The 23,118-nt window shown below is 44.5% G+C and overlaps 1 protein-coding gene across 1 annotated transcript in view; it reads right to left on the bottom strand.

The window, feature by feature from the left end:
* GGH (gamma-glutamyl hydrolase) overlaps window positions 1-23,118 on the bottom strand; it is a 184,180-nt gene that overhangs the window by 90,790 nt on the left and 70,272 nt on the right. Inside the window, exons 2-4 of the mRNA XM_078687250.1 lie at window positions 18,722-18,836; window positions 8,979-9,029; window positions 1,534-1,618 (exon numbers count right to left, since the gene is read on the bottom strand). Of these exons, the coding sequence (XP_078543376.1) occupies window positions 1,534-1,618; window positions 8,979-9,029; window positions 18,722-18,836 (251 nt within the window). The remainder of the gene's footprint in view (window positions 1-1,533; window positions 1,619-8,978; window positions 9,030-18,721; window positions 18,837-23,118) is intronic.

Raw genomic sequence — 23,118 nt, 5'->3', positions numbered from 1 at the left:
CTCCCTATGCTGCTGTGTATACTCATATGAGTTTTACTCATTGGGTAGTGTCTTGACAGGACGATTATGGAAATATAAGGGTCTCCCTATGCCACTGTGTACAGTTACAAGAGTTTTCTCTAATGTAATCTTTGACTTGGGATTTTTTCTGCTTAGCTTGTAATTATGTATGATAACACAAAAAAATAATTTTACTTGTAAATATAATATTGTAAAAGCACAGATTTATGGTATAAATGTTTGACAGTACTCAGGTTATATGAGTTTTCCATACTGTCATACCTTGTGGTCTCTGATGGAATATGATTTAATATTGTAAATATGAGTCAAAGTAATGTGCTTAGTGTGAACATGGCCATAGAGGTATGAGTATGTTATCATGTAAATTGAATCTTATTGAATGGTTATATAAATTGTGCAAATGACTCGGTCTATACATACATGTTGGTTTTTAAAAGATGTTTAATATTGTATGTTGTCTTTGTTTTGTAGCCCTGAAGAAGTCCTCAAACAGGACGAAACGCGTTGGCTACTGTGAAGAAAGAAATTATAATTCAAAGAATAAAGGAATATGTAAACTACGACATTTTGGTGGAATTGTTTCCTTACTTTTTATTGTCTGCGGATCAAATCTTTTATGGAGAAGTGTGTGAGTGTCTAGATCGGTCTCCCCGTGTTAATACTGTATATGTATGTGAATACTTGTTTATGTATATGTCTATGTTTACGTGTGTGTCTGTGTTTGTATGTATGCGCTTGTGTCCGCCTGCATGTGTGTGCATGAGTGTATGTGTGTTTGTATGCATGCTTCTGTGTTTGCATGTGTGTGTATGCAGCTGCAGCTGGCTGTGTTTTGGAACGTGTGCATGTCTGTGTGCACGTTTGTGTCATTGACATTTACAATACCAATAGCTCCAACTCAAACAAATGCAAGATCTAATGTATTTCTAATGCTTGTTATGAATTGCTGCAGTAACCCTTCTGCTGTTTGAAACTTTGATTGTGTATTTTTTCCATTTGTTGTGTGTATTAATTGAATGGTTAATCATATAAATAGTTTCATATGAAATGAGTACCTGGTGAACCACAGTTTCCTATAACTTGTGGAGTGAGAGTAGTCAAAGGAGATGTTTGGTAAACTCCAAAGGGTTGAAATAGCATCTGGCGATGAACAATAAATTACAACCCTGCTTGAAACCCCCCCATGCCATCATAGGGCTAAGATTGTTACATTGGCCATTTTACAACTTCATAACAGATACTCTATGCTGATGGACTCTTATATGAATGCCTTTTGGCACATGTTACACTACAACTACTAGCGACTAGTTTTTTTCCAGCAAGACAGGAGGTTTTCACCCAAGCAGCTTAAAGGAGGCTAGGACACACAAAAAATCAAAATGGATATAGGTGTAGCTGTACATTTCTGACAAATAAAACGCTCACTGTTTTTATATAGATCTTTCAAAATTATTAACAGGTTGCATTAATTACCTTCATTTCAGATTGTCTTTGCAGATCAATAAGCCTTACCTTGAGTGCCAGCTTGTAAAATGTATAAGCAGCCCTGGCATATCCAGATGTCTTGAGATCAACACCACCTCCTGGAAAGAGTACTCTGAAAAATAATACGAAAGAGTTTCACTAGCTGGCTCTTAAATCACATTGAAATGTCAGCAAGGAAACTGTTGCTGAAAGCGGCTGTCTGAATACCCACAGATACAAACGCAAAGGCAGGCACACTCATCATAGTGAATACAGCCCATTAGACAACTAATATTGTCATGAAATGCAGAGAGACAAAGGGCTGCACTTAGATTTTGGAGGGAACTGAAAATCCTCCAGTTTCTAGAGGAAACTCAAGAACAGAGTACAACCCATTGTCTGAATTCCCTCCACAGCAATATGCAAAATAATATCCTGCTGGTACAAGAAATTCTGAGGAAATTCAGTGGATTCTGCATTGTATATAGTTTCCTCCAGAAATTGGAGAATTCTGTTTCCTTCAAATGCTAAATGAGGCGTAGAATGTGGAAAGAGCATGAGGTTCATTTGGAATTTGGAATAATAAATGTTTAGGACCTGATATACAAAGGTTTTTAACAGTCGCAAATGGGAATTTGGCCCATTTGCGGCCCCTAAAATGCTAATTGGAATGTACCAACCATATTTTTCAAGTCGGTAACCAATTACCGACTCACAAAATAGCGTTTGCGAATCGGTATTAGGAATGGACGTGCCAAGGTCATCCCTTCCTAATAGCGAGTCGCAGGGGGATGTACAATTCCTTTGAGACAGGGATGCCATCGTAAAACAAGCACAGTTAAATTTAAGTAGGCAGTAAGCCAGTCACAAACAGGAAGGGGTCCACCCCTTCTCCTTTGTGAATGGTAGCAAAAACATTTTCTAGAACAGGCTGTGGTCCCACGGACCACTGGCTACCCTTAAAAACTAAAATGTTGCATTCTTCTTTTTGAGACGCATACTGTTTTTCTTTAAAGAAAATGGGCTGCATTTTTTTATAAAAGTATGTTGCTTTATTTAAAAGCAAACACAAACATGGTGGTCTGCGGTCCCCAGCAGGCCACCATCCAGTGTTATTGCCCATTCCTAATGGGCCGTAAATTGTGTCCTGCTTAATGAATATTGATGAGGCAGGTCCCTTGCGACCCACTTGGGAATTGCTAATGTATCTGAGACATATTAGTACATTTCATTTTACGATTCTTTAATTGCAAGTCACAAATAATTGCAATCAGACACACGCAAAATAAAGTGTTCGTACATCTGGCCCCAAATGTATCTGTCAAGGGCACAAGTCTTGCACCACCAGGATCAGAATTAGGTTAACGTGTGCTGGTTGCGGTTTGAGGGCACACGGCAGAGCAGGACAGCTTTTCTCAAAAAGAGTGAAGGCTCAAAACAAAATAAAACTATTCAAATAAATGTAATATAATTATTCTTTAAATTCAGTTAATTAAATAAAGCTGGTGTGTAAAAGAGAGACACAAATATGAATGGCTATTGCGAAAAGAATAACTGGGAAGGTATATTAGCAAATATCTATGTTTTCCATCATTTGTAAGAAGGAAACACCTTGCTTTAAAAAGTGTTTGACATCAGTTTCTGGATGCCATGGTCGAGCTGGAGCCATAGAGAGGTATACCGGACCATAAACGAAAGCTTAAGACTGTATTCTTCTTATTCTGAGAGCTCAAAGTATAGCTCAAGGAGAAGTCCAAAACAAAGGTTTAATCCTAATGAAAGTATAGATGGCAATTCAAATACTATGTATATACAATGAATTTTTAAAAAAAGAGAATTATTTTACTGTTGCAAAGCTTGTGATTCACAATATCACAAGTTCTGCACCCGCAAAATACCTTTTTACTATTTACTCAAGCCCTTTTAAGAGTCAGAAAATTCTTTGGGAGGTTTTGTGATCACAAATATGATGGGACATGAAATGATGAGGATGCAGATCTTGAAAGGTCATAAAGGAGACGCGGCCCATATGCTGTTTTTAATTGTAATATTTACATTTGCTTCCTAATGGCTTGTTAAATAGTTCAATAATAAGTTCAGGTTATGTAATAAAAACAAAACAACGTGGGCAGCCAAACTACCAAAGAAAATAAAGCATATGGAATCAAGAACCACTGACAAAAATATTCGCTAAATAATGTAAACAATGCAATACATTTGAACTTCAAATATTGGCATATTATTTTCATTAAGATGGACTGAGCCCCTAACTCTTTACCAACAAATGTATAGTGACCCTGTGCTTACTGGCATAATTGAGAGTGTGATCATAGGCTAGGCCTCAAGGAGTGTCCAAGTCTAAGCATGGGATGATCACTTACTGTTGCCTGGGATCACTGCAAACAGCGCGCTTTAGCGGAGACTGGCCTGTGTGGAAGGGCTGGGCTTTGTCCTACCAACACCCAAGAGTGGGAGGATGATATTGAGGGAGTCCAGCTAGAGCAACGTGCTGACAATTTAGCCCAAGGCTGATATGACACACAGACACATTTCCCATGGACAGACTGACTCCTTGGCAACTCTGCAAAGCATGACAGGGCTGGAGATTGAGAAACAATATTGAACCCAGATCAATCAGCTTTCGAAAGGAAGCAAGTGGCTGATGTCTAACAGGTCAATATTTTGGGGTTGCCACAACCCAAAATAGGTAGGAAGGCTGTAGAGGAAGAGGTAATAAATGCATTTACCACAGTTCAGTAATGCAATTGAAAGATGCATCCCCAATCGGATGAACTTCTTCATCGACAAAGAAATTCTTAGTAAAATACGATGCTGGCTTTCACAATAGACACGCACTGGAAGAGTCACTCTCAAACTTCTGGATAATCGAAATGCAACTTGGACAATAGCAAATCATTCCTCCTTGTCAATCTCAACATCATTTGATGCAAATAAACACCAAAAACAGACTGAAATGGTGGAACACCAAATTGTTTTTTAAGGAAAACTATCCCAACTGTTTTCCTCATTCATCTCTCAATGACGTCAGATAATTAAAATAGGGAAATTAATGTCCGAATAAATCTCTGTTACATTGGAGGTTGCTCGAGGCTTGATTTTAACAGTCACAGTTTTCAATCTGTACCTTCAGTATCTGAGTACATTGGTTGTCAGAGGAGGTGTAACTATCCAACAATATGGAAAACGGTGTGCAACTTTATGGGAAGACTTCCTCAATGATGTGCTAAAACTCTGAACCTGCCTGACAAAGCTCCAAATATGGATGTTGTGGACATGACATCCTTGGTGTGGTTTGCCCCCAAATTGTTTACCTTCCATCCTCCGGTTTTTACTAGCTTGGTTTTTGCTGGCTTTAGGGAAATACACACTATACTACTGCTAACCATAGCTAAAGTGCTAGTGCTCGCTCCTTTAAGCATGGCAAGATAGGCTTATACCCAACTAGCACATTTCACTTACTTGTTGTAAGTCCCTAGTAAAGGGGTAATACATGTACCTAGGGCATGTAAATTAAATGCTACTAGTGGGCCTGCAACATACATTGCGCCACCCACTTAAGTAGCCTTTTTAAAACATGTCTCAGGTCAGTCAATAGAGCATGTGTGTGCAGTTTTAAACTGCCATTTCTACCTAGCAAGATAAACATGTTGTCAGGCCTAAACCTTTCTTTTTGATACATACAAGCCACCCCTAAATAACCCATAGGATAGGGTGCAGTATATTTAAAATGTTCAACATGTACTTCTAACTTTTACATGTCCCGATAGTGAAAAACTCTTAAATCCTTTTTGCACAGTATAGCATTGGGTTACCCTATTACATTTAATAAGTAGCAACTTTTGATTGGGAGCAGTTTGGAATATCAAACTGGGTGTCTAAAGAATTGGAATATAAAACCCTCTTTAATGGTGAAGTTGGATTTGAAGTCACAATTCTGAAAATGCCACTTTATGAAAGTTATGAAAAAGAGGGGGGGTGTCCTAGTCGTCACATTCGACTGCTGATGAACCAATTTAACAGACTAAAGGCCATCAATTCAATTGATATGGGCTGGAAGCATTTATGTGCTACATCGTTCTGTACACTTAAAACCACATTTAATCATGGGTCAGGTAAGTGCGAATACGTTTCAGTCAAGAGCAAATTATACATATTAAGGCAACAAATAAAACAAAGACATACAGACTTTGTGATGAAGTAATGAGTAATGTGATGTAACAAACAATACATGAAGTGTGATACATAACAACAATGAACTAAACATTATATCACCAGTTTTAGTTCTCAAACGGAGCAGTTAATAGAACAACCTCTAGCATCCACATCGTGTAACATATTCAAGAAGCTGCTACCCACGGGAAAAAGAGACATTAGGCCCAGTAGTGAGACAATTCAAATAAACCTTCTACTGGGTGAAACCTAATTCGTTGTGTAATGCTGATGCGTTTCGATTACCAAGGTGGTTTGTAGGATTCTCCTTCAGGGCGTGGACTAGTTTATCTAATTGAATAGAGAAAGAAACTTGCACATTGCAGGCGAATAGAGGCGGGTTAAAATGTGGATGGCACGATTTGCACCAGACGGGCGGTGCTTTTACAAAAGGGATAAGAATGCTTGCTGTCGGTTAAATGGAAACCTAGTTGTACTTTGGTTGTGACACACAGTGGGAATAGGTGTTGGCAGGATGGGCCATGAATTCATGAGAGGGAGTAGCTGTCACCTGTGCACATCCCAAAGGTTCTGCCCGGTACACTAACAAAGGGGTTTGACACTGATCTTTTGTGACCCCAGACAAGCTGGGGTCAGGACAGGAAGGCAACAAATTCCAAGAACCTCTGGGGCTGGAAACCTCCAGCACCTTCTCCTACTTCAAAGTGGGCACCAAGTATAAATATTGGACCCTCAGACCCAACTCATCAGGCCCCTCTGGACATATGGAAAATCAGAAGGACTGCTGTGCAAGAAGGACTGCTACTCAGTTGTCCTGCTGTCTGAGTGAGATAGCCTGGACCTGCAACTTGAACCTAGGACAATCAGAGTGACTCCAAGGGGTAGTTGGCAGGTCTCCTGATCAGAGTCTCAGGGACAGAAAAAGCTCCAACCACCTTGAACTCAGCACCTGGACTCTGTCGGCCGTACTTCCTACCCTCGAAGTAATGTCCCCCAGTCCTGGACCTTTGGAAGTGGGCCTGAAGGTACTCTGCCAGCCCAGCTGTGGTCCTATGTGCAGGACCGATGCAGTGCAATGCACCTGCTTGCAACCACTTCAGAAACGTAGCCGTGTGATGCATCCCCGATGCAGGACCTCATAATGAAGCCTCACAGCTTCTTCGGAAACGCCACTATGCGAAGCATCTCGATGCAGCATTCACGTCGCAAGTCCCTCATAGACGGCCTCCTCAATGATGATGCAGGACTTCAAATAACAGCACTCAGGCTCCCTTGGAACCGCACCTGTGCAATGCATCCCCGACACAGGACCTCAAATCTCAGCCCTGCAGCTACCTTGGAAAAGCCAATGCGTGATGCATCCTTGGCATAAGCCTTCGCATCTCAAGCCCCGAGGCAGTGGCATCTCAATGACAATGCAGGACTTTGCATCGCAGTACCACAGATTCCTCGGACTATCACTGCGCAACGCATCATCAACGTGGGATCTCACAAAGCTCCGCTATTCAGGATTTAAGGTACTTCGTTCAGAGAGTCTAACTTGGTCCCTGTATCCAGCCGGCGCTCCATAGCGGTCAATCTAACATTGCGACTTTGTCCTGTTCTAGCGCAACTAGATAGCCACAGTTGGTACTAGAGACTATTTTCACGTTCATCTTTAACATTACATGTCTATGGTTGTACTGATGGGATGTTGGTCATTTTGGTGTCAAATGATGCATTAAGTTGTACTCTATTTTTCTAAATTGGTGTGGGATTTTTCTTGTATTGTGTTTTCAGTTTAATAATGTTTTTGTAATGTTTAAACTCTTTCCACATTGCCTCTAAGTTAAGTTTGATTGCTTTGTGCCAAGCTACCAGGAAGTTGAGCAAAGGTTAATTTGGGGTTCGCTTGTGTTTCATCCTGACAAGAATTGTGGTTGCTGCTTGAGTAGGGTTTCAACCCCCCTAAACCAGTAAATCAATTTCCTACAGATGTTATACAACTTTCTAGCACTAAACCCTAAAAAAGAAATATTTACTCACCATGCAGTGGAACAAAATAACTTTGACCCTTCACTGTGAAAATCAAGAACAGATATATTAAAGCCTACGGGCCAGTGCTCCTGTCCAGCACCACTAAGCGGGGGTAGTCCTGTTGAACAGACTATCACAGGAAAGATGGCACCACCATCAAGGGCTCAACTGCTCAACATCTGCCTTAAAGAAGCAAAATGCATCTAGCTTCTAAGAGGCAGGAAAAGGACAGTGGGCAACATGTTAGGGCTACCATCCATGTTGGCATAGGATCATGGATGAACCACTACTCTAACTTTGAGAAGAGGGTCCGGCTTAGAATCTTGCACACAGTTACATAGTTATGCACAGGTATCCCAGCCAGGGTGATCGGACGTACCTGGGTATTGGTGTGCTTATTCATCCCACATCCATCTCACAAAGATCTGTCATTTGCCTCCTTCCTCGCTATTCTTGAAATGAAGGTAAGGTAAGAGACCCCCCCTCCCAGCAGGCCAACCTGGGTAGGAAGAGGGGTCCCAATCCCAAGAGCCGCTTGACTAAATGATTACGTAGCACGTCATTGTGAGGAGCAATTGAAGGCTACTAGAGCATGTGGAAGATAGTGTAAATTGCTGCCTAGTCCGTTATGTGTTGCTAGTCGACAGTGTGTTGTAATGTTCCCTTTAGCTTTTGAATACTGTGGGCAAAACATTGGCAAAGATGTGGCATCTTTATCAATATTGAGGTTAAAAAAGGTTGAGGAATCTAAAACTCAACAAGAAGATGTCTGCATTTCTGGTAAGCAAAGAAAGCCGATTTATACTGCACTGAGTATAATCCATCATGCAAACTACGTTTCAACAAAAACTTTAACATGTCTGCAAATGACCCGCCCGACTTGAGGAAAATATCTGACAGAAAACAGGTAGCATCAGGGGAAGTAAATATTTCCACTAAGTCAAAGGATTCTCAAAGAAAGAAGCCTAAGAAGTAGGCGAAACTAGACATATAGACCTGCTGCTTAGTATCACCTTACCCACTAGCTGCACCAGCACTAATGGCACATACCCATAAAATGATGAACCCAAGTGTGTGGCTACAGTGTTTTAAAATTATGGTTCCACTTTTTACCCCTGACAACACTTCAGCGTTGAGTTGAGAGATGCATGATCGTAACACACACACACCAATATACACTTTCAAATGAGAAATATAACTAAAAATATTATTCAGAAGTAGGAAAGTTAATAAGAATGATTTCAAAATTAAGACTCAGCAGTAGCTTATAACAAAAAAAAACTTACCCATTAATTGAATTGAAAATACTTTCATACTCTGCTTCTGTTAGGTTTATTCTGGAGAAAAAAAATACACCATTAGATCGTATGCCCCAAACCTGTGCAATGAGCTCTCCCAGTGTCATAGTCCTCCTATTAGTTATTTAGAAACGATCTCATGATTCTCCATTTTTCTTAGAACTGAAGACCAATACATTTACCCCCTCCTCCCTCCACTCAATGAAGTCACGCAAACCCCAATAGGGCCTTCATTTTGTGTCAGGTGAAGCAATATCTCTGTGGGGGTATTGTATGCTCAATTCAGTTGTGTGACAACACCTCCTATAATACCAAATGTGTTTTCGCATGCAATTTCCTACTTCTTGAATGGCTGACTAGTTAGTCCTGGGTTCAGCATGTGCCTCCCCATTCTGGGCCCGGAAACTTGGGATGGCTTGCCCCAAGGTTGAAGATACCTGTTAGAATCGGTAACTCTTGCCCCAGGATCTCCTCTCCCAATTACCATCCATCTCAGAATGAGGACCTATGTAAACACTGCAAAGTTTTTCTGTGACCCTGCAGGTGGGTCAAGTACCTTTGTTGCTATATTTAGTATTCTAATGTTTATAGCAACAGGTTTGTGTTCTCTATATATTCCACATAAAATAAACAGATCTTTTAGATCCAAATCAAGCTAATTAATATAAAAAAGGGGAATAAATAATACATTAATAGTGGATCGCTAATCAATGTTAGGATAATAAATATGGAATCCCCAGCAACTCGCCTATGAAAGAATATCTTTAAGATGATCTACATTGGTATACGGCTCCTCCATCATTTGTGGCTAGTAAAGATGAACCATGTGTACATTTTTCATCTTATTTGTAATTTAGATAGAAGCACGCACAAAAACGTAAACAATCCTTTATAAATACCAAATGAGATTAAGGATATGGTCCACTAAAATGGAGACTACGAGTGAGAGGACAGCCCTGCAGTGTTCACCCACACTAATGTTTATACTCGATATTGGCTTCTCCTGAACCTTTTTTAGGTCTCGCATACGCAGCAAGCATGCGCTGCATAGGAGGGGACCTTTTGGAATCGATCAGCATTTTGGCTGAAAGCGTGCACGTTTTGCATTGCTTTCTATTGCAATGCGTGCATGTTTGGCGTTTTCCTTGTGGGAGCGAGCTTCGGCGCCATCTGCTTGTAATTATTTTGAAAACAGATGGTGCCCCTGCTCGCTCCTGCAAGGGAAATGCTGTGTGTGTCTGGTTTACCTTTGTTTGCGTGTGGGCTGTGCGTTTTCTTGTGGGTGACATTTAATAATGTGCTTTACATGAGTACCAGTTATCTTACATTGAAGTGCTTTACATGAGACCCAGTTATGTTACACAAGGACACATTCGATTTTGGTAGGCACGGGGTACAAAAATAGTCGTGCCACGCTTTTGGTGTAGTTTGGCACATTACCTGTACCTTTACTACGAACGTCACATGGTTCTTGACTAATTGGAGCAATCCGCCTGAAAGAGGCACACAAGCACCAGTAAACACAGTTCGTATATACAGAGTGACATACATCCAGGAAACAAAAGCACTCACAGCGGTCATACGGGCTCGCGGGCAGCCATACAATGGGTGCCCAGTGATACCAGCAACATAACAATCCATAATGAATTGCGCGAGGCCTCTGATGGTTAGTCTGGGCGCCAATACCGCACTTAGAAACTGAACCATTTTAACAATACCACACTTAGAAACAGAACCATTTTTACAAATCTACAACCCTATTCTTTCGCCCCATCCACCACCACCACGTCCACCACAACGTCCACCACCACCACGTCCACCACCACCATGTCCACCACCACGTCCACTACCACCACGCCCACCACCACCACCACGTCCATCACCACCACATCCACCACCACCAGCATATCCACCACCACCACTTCCACTACCACCACATCTACCACCACATCCACCACCACCATGTACACCACAACGTTCACCACCACCATGTCCACCACGTCCACCACGTCCACCACCACATCCACCACTACCACCATGTCACCAGTACCACGTCCACCACCACCACGTCTACCACCACCACCACGTCTACCACCACCACCACGTCCTCCACCACCATGTCCTCCACCACCACCATGTCCACCACCATGTCCACCATCACCACCATGTCCACCACCACCACATACACCACCACCACGTACACCACAACCACGTACACCACAACCACGTACACCACAACCACGTACACCACAACCACGTCCACCACCATCATGTTCACCACCGCCACGTCTACCACCACCACCACCACCACCAGCATGTCCACCACCACCACGTCCACCACCACCACGTCCACCACCATGTCCACCACCACCAGCATGTCCACCACCACCATGTCCACCATGTCCACCGCCACCATGTCCCCCACCACCTTGTCCACCACCATGTCCACCACCACGTCCATCACGACCACCACCACCGCGACCACCACCACCACGTCCATCACCACCACATCCACCACCACCACCATTTCCACCACCACATCTACCACGTCCACCACATCCACCACCACCACGTCCGCCACCACGTCTACCACCAAGTCCACCACCATGTCCACCAAAACCATGTCCACCACCATGTCCACCACGTCCACCACCACCACATCCACCACCATCACCACATGGACCACCACCATGTCCACCACAACACCATGTCCACCACTCCACCATGTCCACCACCACCACATCCACTACCACGTCCACACCACCACGTCCACCACCACCATGTCCACCACCAACACCTCCACCACCAACACCTCCTCCACCACCACCACATCCACCACCACGTCCACCACCACATCCACCACCACCATGTCCACCACCACTTCCACGTCTACCACCACCACGTCCACCACCACGCCCACCACCACCACCACTTCCACCACCACCACTTCCACCACATCCACCACCACCACATCCACCACTACCACCACCACCAGCTCGTCCACCAATGCCACCACCACGTCCACCAATACCACCACCACGTCCACCACCACTACATCCACCATCACCATGTCGACCACCACACCACATCCATCATATCCACCACCACGTCCACCACTACTACGTCCACAACCACGTCCACCACCACCACGTCCTCCACCACGTCCACCACCCCCACATCCTCTACCACCACCACATCCACCACCACCATATCCCCCAACACGTCCACCACCACGTCCACCACCATGTCCACCACCACCATGTTTACTACCACCACCACCACATCCACCACCACCACGTCCACCACCACCATGTCTACTGCCACCACCTCCACCACGTCCATATCCACCACATCCACAACCACCACGTCCACCACATCCACCCCCATGTCCACCACCACCACGTCCACCACCACTTTCACCACAACCACCACGTCCACTACCACCATGTCCACCACCACATCCACCACCTCCACGTCCACCACCACCACCACCACATCCACCAGCACCATGTCCACCACCACCACATCCACCACCACGACCACATCCGCCACCACCACCACATCCACCACCACTTCCACCACAACCACCACGTCCACCACCACCACATCTACCACCACATCCACCACCACCACATCCACCACCACCATGTCCACCAGCACCACCATGTCCACCACCACCCCATCCACCACCACCACGTCCACCACCCTGTCCACTACTACCATGTCCATCACCACATTCACCACCACCACATCTGCCACCACCACGTCCACCACCATGTCCACCACCACCACCACATCCACCACCAAATCCACCACCACCTCGTCCACCACCACCACATCCAACACGTCCACCAGCACCACCATGTCCACCACTATCATGTACACGACGACCACCTCCACCACCACCACGTCCACCACCCTGTCCACTACCACCATGTCCACCACCACATCCACTATCACCACCACATCCACCACCACCACGTCCAACACCATGTCCACCACCACCACATCCACCACCACCACCACACCCACCACCACCACATCCACCATCATGTCCACCACCACCACACCCACCACGTCCACCACCACATCCCCGACCACCATGTCTACCCCTACCACCACACCACCACAACCACATCCACCACATTCACCAACACCACGTCCACCACCATCACAACCACTGCCACCACCACGTCCACCACCACGTCCACTACTACCACCACCCGATTCACCAACACATCCCCCACCACATCCACCACAGCCACCACCATATCCACCACCACATCCACACCACCACATCCACCACAACCACCATGTCCACCACCACGTCCACCACCTTATTTACCACCACTACGCCGCCCACGTCCTCCACCATGACCACCACCACCATGTCCACCATTACCATGTCCACAAACACCACGTCCACCACAACCAACATCCACCACCAAGTCCAACACCACCACCACCACATCCACCACCACCACATCCACCACCACGTCCACCACCACCACCAAATACACCACAAGCGTCCACCACCACATCCGCCACCACCACGTCCACCACCATCATGTCAACCACGACCACCACATCCACCACCACCACATCCATCACCACATCCACCACCACAACGTCCACCACCACCATGTCCACCACCACACTCACCACGTCCACCACCACCACCACCACATCCCCCACCACGTCTACCCCCACCACGCCACCACATCCACCACAACCACATCCACCACGTTCACCAACACCACATCCACCACCAACACAGCCACGGCCACCACCACGTCCACTACCACCACCACCCCATTCACCATCACGTCCACCACCACATCCAGCACCACCACAACCAGGGCCACCACGTCCACCACCACATCCACCACCACCACCATGTCCACCACCACGTCCACCACCTTGTCTACCACCACAACGTCCACCACGTCCTCCATCACATCCACCACCACATCCACCACCACCACCACCACCAGGTCCACCATTACCACGTCCACAAACATCACGTCCACCACAACCAACATCCACCACCACCACCACGTCCACCACCCTGTCCACTACTACCATGTCCACCACCACATCCACCACCACCACATCTGCCACCCCACGTCCACCACCATGTCCACCACATCCACCACCACCAAGTCCACCACCATGTCCACCACCACCACCGCGTCCACCACCACCACGTGCACCATCACCACATCCACCCACCATGTCCACCACCACCACATCCACCATATCCACCACCACCACCACCACGTCGACCAGCACCATGTCCACCAGCACTTCCACCACTACTATGACCACTACCACATCCCCCACCACCACGTCCCCCACCACATCCACCACCACGCCCACCACCACGTCCATGACCACCACCACGTCCACCACCACCATGTTCACCACATCCACCACCACCACGTTCACCACCATATCCACCACTAACACCACATCCACCACCACCCATGACAGGTAAAGTGTCACTGGAGGGCAGGGGTAATCGGAGTGTCAACCCCGGCTGTACACCGGACATTTAAGGATTCATTCGGTGTGAAAAGACGGGAATAGGGGCTAAAAGTATTACACCAGACCCAAGATATATTTTGAGGAGGTGCAATGTCACAGGGGCTCCTGTAAAAGCACTCGCAGCATCTCTACCTCACAGTGGCATACCTTCACGAGCCACTCACTCAAAACAGGCATTGGCATAGCCAATAGGTCTCGCCTTTGGGGCCTTAAAAGTATTTAGCCATGCAACACTTGATGGTGTTGCACCAATAATATTGTGCTGGATAACTTAACACTAATAAGGTCCCGAAGGCAAGACCTATTGGCTATGCCAATGCTTGTTTCTTATCCCAGTAATGCCTCTGATGAGCATTTTCACTTGAGATGGATAAGCTGTTCAGTTAGGAGTGGAGAAACTGTCCCTCTTTCTTATAGCATTCTTCAGACCTTCATAAAAACTTTGAAGAAAGTAAGTTTCAATGCTTCGACCTGTCCAAGCATCAAAGAGGTAGAAGACAATAGACACAACATCAATGGATTTATACACTGCCAGCACACACTCTTTCTATGTTATGTTATGCTAGGTGGTTTATTAAGCGCTCAAATCACCCTGGGGCATCTCTGCGCTGACTAGAAGATTCGGATCCTGCTGGGGGGTACAGGTCCAGGGGAGAGAGTTAGAACAAGAAAGCTTTCAGCTGTTTTCTGAATGTGCCATAGCTCGGGGTAACTCGTAGAGCCTGTGGAAGCTGGTTCCAATATCTGGGTGCCAGATAGGAAAAGGTGCTGCCTCCTGGCCAGGTGAGACGGATTCGAGGGACCTGTAACATTGCTAGTGAGCTGGATCTGAGTCTCCTAGAGGGGCAATATGTAATCAGTTTGCTTTGTAGATAGCGGGGGCCTTTATTGTTGAGAGCGTTGTAAGTTAAGCAGCAGATTTTAAAGAAGGATCTTTTTTTCACAAATAGCCAATGCAGTTCTCTGAGCAGCGGTGTTGAGGAAGAACCTGCAGTGCGGTTTAAGGTCATTCTCGCTGCTGTGTTCTGAACAACCTGTAATTTGGCCAGGAGTGTCTCACCCACTTCTGCTAGCAGGGCATTGCCATAGTCTAAACGACTAGTTACCATAGCCTGTACTAAAGTCCTACGATCATCTAAGTCTTGAAGCCTGTATCCTACAATGCAGGAGGACAGGAGATGGTAAGAGAAAAAGAGGAATGAATAACTATATTATATTTATAGCCACAATTAAGTCCTTTGCCTCACTGCTAACCTCTCGAACTGGCAGTGTAGCTTTGGAAAAATTTAGAAGAGGACCTTCATGTGAATTGCAATTATATGTTCACACTATTGCTATAATTTCCACACACTCATGGGGGTTTCCCGGTCACTTTATTTCTTTTTTGGAATCAAGGGGTGGGAATTCTGAGAGACCAAAGGCTACTTCCCCATTAGTAGTTGAAACAGACAGAAGCAAGGAAAAGATGGAAACCATTTGTTGCTTTATTTCTGTCTCTAAACTGGTTAACCTTGCATGTTTTATTTTTAACGGGTCTCATATTTGCCACTTGGAATGTGATTATACTGCAGAGTAAAACCAAGTGTTACACCTCTACTCTCTGCACATCTTAAGGCCCTAATATTGATGCGGTTGTATGACGCTAGAACGCATACCTTCGCAATGCATGCCTTTACCATGCCTGCTTTACAACGTGAATGCCATTACCACGCACAACCTCTACCATGCACACCTTTGCCACGCATTTCTTTGTTACAGCATGCATGTTAAGGGCATATTTGTGGTAAAGGTTTTCCCTGACCCCTGCACCAGGTCCTACAACTGGTTCCCCCAGCTATCAGTCCTTGTTTAATAAAATACCCCTGCCCAGTACCTCTGGATAGCACTTCTAACCTCCGCTGTCCTGAACGCTATAAACGGACCCCTGCGTGACCCCTTCTTAAAACTACCCCTCCCCTGCTGCAACTCCTGCCTCGTTAACATAAACTTAAAAACATAATAAAAATTAACATATTAATTTAAAATCCCCCTTACCTCTCCACAAAATCACCTCTCCAGCTCTTCTGCGGTGTAACGCATGTCATACAGAGGAAGCAGAAGGGTCTGTTTCCTCTAATGATGCAGATTGCCTCCATCACCCTTACCACACACATACCCTTAACACACATACCTTTACAACGTAATTTGTTGTAAAGCCATATGTGGTAAAGGCTATGTGTGGCAATGATGCATGTGTGGTAACAAATCGTTGTAATGGCTGTTTCCCATTTTAACAACACTTTAAAACCCCCAGCTTGATAAATGAATGCCTCCATGGAACAGAGCTTATGTCTATGTTCAATGTATGCAACACTGGACATGTTGAAGGTCCCTCCTAGCGTTCATTCCCTTTCTTTCAAACTCACATTCATCACGCATTCTAATATATTTATTCCAGTTTCACCGCTAGTATCACCACATTGTCATTCTTATAGTCATCCCAACACTTATAAATCTATTGATCTTTTTAATCCACTGATGTTACATAAATAAATAATAATAATGCAGACAATGATCAACACATTTTTACACTTCAGTTGCGAAGTAAAGATATTTATTTTGTATGGGATGATCTCAAGATGGTTGGTAAGGCCATTTGTTCAAGTTATAGCATCAAATCAGACAAGGCCCCAAAGAAAAAGGAATCCATTAGGAATGACAACTGAAGATTAAACTGCCAAACTAGCAGATCGATCAACAGACATTACAAAATGTTAGCCCAATTTATTTTAACCATCCACCACTTGGAAGAGGTAAATGCTTAAAAAGCTCTCACCACCTCACACATCCATTTCAAAACACAGCATTTTAAATGTTACTTTGTTGAAGTCTCCAACATGTGAATCACCACTAAAATCAGACTGACTGCATGTACTCTATTTTTGGAAAAGATTTTTCTGTCTAAGGGCCAGATGTACGACGCATTTTACCAGTCGCAAGACTATGGGGGGCAGCAAATGTGCCAAGGTTGACCGACTGGGAAAAAGATCTAGACTGGTGCTGTTTTGATGAGATAGTGATATACAAAAGTAGGGGATGTCCCAAGAAATGGGGAAAAAATCTTGAGTCCGTGGGAAACCTATTGGTCATGAAGGAAGGGTGGGTGAGAGAGTGGGCAGAGCTGGGGCGGAAGGATGGTGGGAGGGTCCTGGATACTATGCATGGGAAGTGAAGCAATGTATTGAAAGAATAAAAGGTTTCATTCTTGTAATTGCCCAAAATGGTTTTGCTTAATATCTATTGTCTGTACTGATGGATTGCACTGTTGTTTTAATAAAAAGAAGTTTAAAAATCAAAGGCATTTATTAAGCATTAATCGGAATTCGTCACACAAACTTGTATTGCAGACACATATGAAAACCAGTATTAGGCGCCTAAGACAGTTTGATGGGCACATTTTATAAACTCTACGTCTCCCGAGTAGATATAATTAAAGTTTTGAATTTTTTACGCAAGGCTCTAGATGTAAGGTTTGCTGCATCCACGCGTTTAATTATTTTCAGCTTTTTCTTCATCTTGCATCAGAATGAAAGAGTTGTCCAATTGGTCATTGTCAACTAGTTGCCCCAGAGTCTATTTATTAAAGCATAGATTTCAAAGGGCCTCTTTACCTTTGTGACAAGTACATTCGTCTAGCAGTGGGATTTCATCATGACAGATTAATTGCATTGACTTCAACTAAACCTCTGTTCTTTAGGGACGAGTTTTCTCGTTTTTGCCAACAGTGGAGGATAAAACATTTCCTGAAGACACCAACCGAAGCAGCTCTAGGAAAAAGCATTATTTCTTACTTGCTGAATGAGCATGACTACAGTGTTCGCTTCACAGCCTTTGATGTCCGCTAAGGCCTTTTCACCGTACTAACAAGGAAGTTCTTGGAGGTTTTTGCCCTGGAATCTGTTCTATTTCCTGTTTGATATAGGCATTAAGTAGGCACCCAGATGTCCTGCTAGCCTCGCTGCACTTTCTCAAATTAGTAAAAACATTTATACAATAACTGGAACTATATTTAGGAAGTAAAAAAGTGCGATTGTCAGACATGCCAATTGCTGAAAGAAAATGTCGATGGCCAGTGAGTTATAAACATGTGTTTTGTTATCTTTACTCAGATCCCATGAGGTCATGCCATGCATTCTTTTATTTACCTTATTGGCACTACTCGTGCTCCCGCTGATTCCAGAGTTTTTACATACGAGGCAGCAATGTAAGATGTTCCATAATGATAGAGATGGCCAAAGTGTGTTTCTTGGGCTAGTACTCCTGAAATGGATGAAAAATACATTATGAAGGAGTACATTTCAACTTAACAAAACAACTAATGAGTGATACAGTTCGATGTAGTACGGAGAGGTATCCTGTATATGTCAATAACATTTTTGAGCATAGTGCTATAATAAGATGAAGAAACATTAAAATAGGGCCTGGGAGCCCTAGACATCATAGTCAATTACAAAGACATTTGATTGCATGGTGTGTGCTCAAAATCATATCCCGATCAGTTCTCCATCACTTGCTGGGTGATGTCAACACATACATACATCAATACAGATGAACTATTTTGTGGTTAAGCTGTCCTGTAATAGTTCAAGGTGCTAACAGTAATAACAAATCCGCAAATTTTCTTAAGTCACAAAACATTATACATTAGTCAAGGAGTCCTACATGCATTACACATTTTTGGGAAAATATCCATATTTTATATGGAAAAATGGGAGAATCTTCAAAGCAGATTAACAAGTAGAAATTACCTACACAGTGTGAACCAAAAGTATATGTGCTTAAGCTCTAACAAGTGCATTACATTCTCTTGTTACTTTAAACACGATCCAATATGCTTCTTGTTTTAATTAACTGTTAGCTTTCAAAATTCACTTGTGTTATTTTCAAGCAGTTGCTTAAACGCTACGGGCATTTCTTAATTGCATAGCAATAATCTGTACTCGATTTTCCTCAGTACAAAACTACACTTTAATCAAAAATGGGAATCCGCCCATAACAGAAATCACACAAACAAAATTGACTATTTATGTCCTATTTGTGGCAAAATATAATACGCCATTCAGTAATACTTTCGGCATAAAAAAGCATTGTTAGACCTGGCACCATTGGCGTGGGTCTCCCTTCCATTTTTGCTGGTGTTAGATTCTTTGGGCACTGTGCCACTGCTATCCAGTGCCACAGTGCAAGTGCTCCCCTTTGTAAATTGATGTATTAATCATTGGTTCCATGTTTGGCTATTTGGTTTACTTGTTAGACCCTTGTCTAGTGCACTAAGTGTGCCCAGGGCGTGTAAATCCAAATGCTGCTAGTGGGCCTGCAGCACTGGTTGTGCCACCCACAGAAGCAGCCTTGTAAAATGTGTCTAAGGACTGCCATTGCAGAGCCTGCGGGCAGTCTGGTACTGTCATGCCGACTGGGCAAGTGCACCCACTTGCCAGTCCCTAAACCTTCCCTTTTCTTCATATCAGTCACCCCAATGGTAGGCCCAAGGGCAGGGTGCATTGTAAGTATAAGGTAGGACAAGCCCTGATGTGTGTGGCATGTCCTAAAAGTGAATTACAGCCATTTTAGTTTTTCACTATTGCAAGGCTACCTGTTCTCCATAGGCCAGAATGGGCTGTTAGTTATTACACTTTATAATCCTAACTGTCTCAGAGAACATGGTAGAAATTCGAGTTTAGTATGCCTGAACTCAGAATGATAAAATACATCTTTTAGTGAAGTTGGTTTTAACATTCTGTGTTTGCAAATACCACTTTTAGAAAGTAGGTATTTGCTTGTCTAACCATTCAAACCAGCCTCTGCTAGTTTGCGTATTCCTTTGTCTGCCTTTGTAAGTGACAGGGCTGGGGAATTCCAAGAGACAGGCTGAGTCACCCGGTGGTGAATAGAGAGATCTGCATCTAGATGGGAGGGAGGAGTGGCACCTGAACCTTTAATAGGGCTGTGCCTGCCTTCCACAATGCTGGCTCCACCCCCTGGGGAGCGGCTGATGTCTCTGCCCTGCACACTGGAAGAAGAGAAGGAGCCCTGTAAACAAAGTGCTCCAGGACTGTACTTGCCTCCCACAATGCTGGTTCCACCTCCTGTCGGGCGTCTGATATGCCTGCCCTGCACTGTGAAAGGAAAGGAGAAGTCTGGTAAACCGAGTGCTTCAGAACTGGTTTGGACTGGGTAAAGGCCCCTCTCCCCATAGAGATCAAAGGATTTTGGGGTGTAAATATTGGGACCCTGATCCCATGAAATTAGATCACTTTGGACTTTGCTTGGGGGATTGGCCCGCAGAGGTTGCCTTACTGCCAAAGGAAGGAGAAAGGAACTTTGTGTGCTTTGCTTTCAACTTGTGAAAGATCTCCAAGGGCTTGGAAAAAAGCTTGCCTCCTGCTGAAGTCTCAGGGACAAAAGACTTCAACCCCCAGCTCCCCAGAGTTCTTTGGAAGTGCCTGCTGCTATTTTGGGCCTTCTGAGGAACTGCGTGTCGCAAAGAGCTGGAAACGGCACTCAACGAGAAGAAGCGTGTTGCCGTCGCTGTGCCTGCCGTCGCAACTCCGAAGGAGGGTGTCGCCGCTGGAACTGTCGCACTGCACCGCATTGACCAAGAGCACCTCGCATCCCCGAGAAGCGCATCGCCGTCAGAGCTGCTGCCATCACATCTTGGATGTCGCCACTGTAGTTGTCGCATCAAGCGGAAGCTTCACGCATTGTGGGAGAAGAGTGTCACCGCTGGAGCTGCTGCCGTCGCATCGTCAGGGTGTCGCCGCTGCAGTGCACGCATCGAGCCGAGAACTTCTAGCACCCCCGAGAATCGTACCGCATCGGGAAGATCTTCACTTCTTTATTTCTTTGTATCTGAACTTTGCCGCATTTCCAATCGCTGCAACATTGCTTGTCGTGTAAGCGCATCACAACCTAAGGCACATTGACGCAGAGTGTAGCATCTAAAAACTGAACTGAACTAAGCTAAAATCTACCATCTTAAAATAATAGTATTGTGTATTTGTGTTGTTTATGGTCTTGTGGTAACTCTATATAAAGTCTAATTATTTTTTATATAAAACCTGTGTGGTGTCCATTTGTAGTGTTGTCACTGGGTTACTGTATGTGGTAAAAAATACTTAACACACAACGCCTCTAAGATAAAACTTTGCTGCTCGTGCCAAGCTACCAAGGGGGTGAGCAGGGGTTATTTTAGGAGTGTAATCCCCTTATCCTGACTAGAGGCGAGGGTCCCTGTTTGTCACAAGTACCTACCTGTGCCACTGCCAACCAGAGACCCCCAAATCTAACATGCATAGATTTCTTTGAGACTTTTTCTCTGGGTTTTAGAGCTATAAGGAGCGTCAGAGCCAATTGAATGGTGGGTAATGCAGTTTACCCATGTATCATGGTTTATCAGGTATGAATACACTCCAACTGGATAACCAAGTTACTTCCTTTGTAAGCTTGGCTCTCCAAAGCTGGCAGAGAATCGCTAAACACCAAAGGCAGGCACAGCAACTTGTGTGATACTGGACCTCATATTGTCACAACATGCACTGCCTAGCAAGAAAACCGAAAACTAAAACGTTGATAGGCATTTGCTCCCCAATAATAATTTCTCAGGATTTTATGAGACATTTCCTCAAATGTATTTATGGAAATATTTTCATTTGTCAAGATTCTTCTCACCCCAAAATTAGTTACACATTCAAAACCACTCCCTAATGAGGCAGCTAAATTCGGATTTGTCCCAGCAAAGTACGCAAATATCGAATGTTAGGATTAACCATTGACTCCTGACTTACAATCTCTCATGATGTGAACAAATTTCCCACATCTCTATTAATGAAAGGGGCGTCTGATTAGAAGCAAGTCTGAAGTTTAAAATAGGTTGTAAGCGTATAAAGCACGACTCAATGGCACCCCCAGCTACCTAACAGACCTTCTGATCACCTCGTGAGGATCGCTCATCCCCAAAACCCCAAAAATTTAAATCCTCATTTGCCATGAAACAGTCCTTTTTAGGTCTCGCCTTGGCAGCGCATGTGCTGCATGCGCTGTCTCAGTGAGACATAAAGTAATCTGTATGTTGGGTGAAACTCTGTGTAATTTGTCATCCTGCTTGCGATTCCTTTTAACTGTGGCATTGCTGTTCTTATCTTGCTTTCTGTTGGCTGTTGATCCCATACGTAATGTGTAGTCCGGAGCAGCGGCGCCTAGCTACAGTTTTCATCCGCTCTCACTTGTTTTAATTAGCAGCTGCACACACTTGTTTTAATTAGGAGCAGGGTACGGAATGCCATGCTACGGAACTAATGGCTTCCTTTCCTTTTGTTCAGCGTGCGCCGCTTATTTTTTATTTTTATTATGCCACCTGGGAGCTACAAAGTTGCTTGCTTTTATGAAATATTACTGTCACCCTCCCGATTCACGTTGAGCCCTCCCCCCACCCTCTGAGCACAAACGCTGCGTTTCCCTCCACACCACCCTTTCCATGTGCATTGTTAGCAGCAGCGCACAGGGGGCGAAATGCCATGCTATGAAGCTAATGGCTTCCTTTCCT

This window comes from Lissotriton helveticus, chromosome 4_1 (genome assembly GCF_964261635.1).
Source record: "Lissotriton helveticus chromosome 4_1, aLisHel1.1, whole genome shotgun sequence".
Lineage (NCBI taxonomy): Eukaryota > Metazoa > Chordata > Amphibia > Caudata > Salamandridae > Lissotriton > Lissotriton helveticus.
This window is presented reverse-complemented; position numbering and strand designations above follow the sequence as displayed.